At 74.9% G+C, this 916-nt stretch overlaps 1 protein-coding gene across 1 annotated transcript in view; it reads right to left on the bottom strand.

The window, feature by feature from the left end:
* KANK3 (KN motif and ankyrin repeat domains 3) overlaps nucleotides 1–916 on the bottom strand; it is a 12,851-nt gene that overhangs the window by 5,770 nt on the left and 6,165 nt on the right. Inside the window, exons 7-9 of the mRNA XM_021715475.1 lie at nucleotides 639–916; nucleotides 464–560; nucleotides 9–260 (exon numbers count right to left, since the gene is read on the bottom strand). Of these exons, the coding sequence (XP_021571150.1) occupies nucleotides 9–260; nucleotides 464–560; nucleotides 639–916 (627 nt within the window). The remainder of the gene's footprint in view (nucleotides 1–8; nucleotides 261–463; nucleotides 561–638) is intronic.

The raw sequence follows: 916 nt of genomic DNA, 5'->3' as shown, positions 1-916 counted from the left end.
GGAGGGGTCCGGGAGCGGCGGGACCCGGAGGGCGCAGCCCCCTCCACACCCCGCCGGCTGCTAACCTCCCCGGCACCCCCTGCTGGGCCTCGGGCTCAGGCTCGGGGGCCCGGACGTCCCCGCCGCCAGCGGGGCCGCGGGGGCCGGAGTCAGACGCCCCGCCGCTGTCGTCCCCGGAGCCCGAGGAGCTCCCCGGGGGCTCGGCGCCGCCGTCTTCGCTGTCGCTGCCACCGGCGTCCTCGCTGGACGAGCTCTCGTACCTGGGGGCAGGGTGGACGGCATCGGCTGAGCCTCCCCCGTGCGCTCGCGCCGGAGTCCTGCGAGATGGGAGTGGCCGTCCCCCCTCTCCCACGAGGAAGCCGAGGGCTGCCAAGACCACGCTGCCAGCAGAGGCGCAGGGCTGGGATCCGAGCCCAGTCTACGTCCCGGCGGACGCCGCCACGGGGAGGGGGTGGGCGCTCACTCTCCGTTGAGGACCCCAACAAACTGCAGGCTCTTGGGGCCGGAGCTGGGCTGGGCACCCGCTGCGTCTCTCCTCTTCATGATGGATTTGAGGATGCCTGGCAGGGATCAGACGAGGGCACTGAGTTCGAGTCCGAAGGCTTCGGGCCGGGGCTCGGAGAAGGGTCGGGACTCACCGGCCGGGGCCGCGGCCTGGTCTCCCCGCTCCGTGGATCTGGGCGGGTTCTCCTGACTCGGGGAGGGCGCTTCGGCCGGGGGCTCCGTCTGCGTGGCTTTCTCCGCACAGCTCCACGGGGTCTGCGTGGCGACTTCGCGCGCCTGGGACCTGGCCGCCGCCGTAGCCTCGCGGGCCTCCTCCAGCTCGCGCAGGCGGCCCCGCAGCAGCTCGCCCACCCCGCGCTGGTGCTCCAGGCTGGCGCGCAGCATCTCCAGCTCGCGCTCGGCGGCCGCGGGG

This window comes from Carlito syrichta, unplaced genomic scaffold, assembly GCF_000164805.1.
Source record: "Carlito syrichta isolate Samal-C Ts95f unplaced genomic scaffold, Tarsius_syrichta-2.0.1 Scaffold307152, whole genome shotgun sequence".
Classification (NCBI taxonomy): domain Eukaryota; kingdom Metazoa; phylum Chordata; class Mammalia; order Primates; family Tarsiidae; genus Carlito; species Carlito syrichta.
The sequence above is the reverse complement of the archived record's forward strand: the minus strand, read 5'-3'. Positions and strand labels throughout refer to the sequence as shown.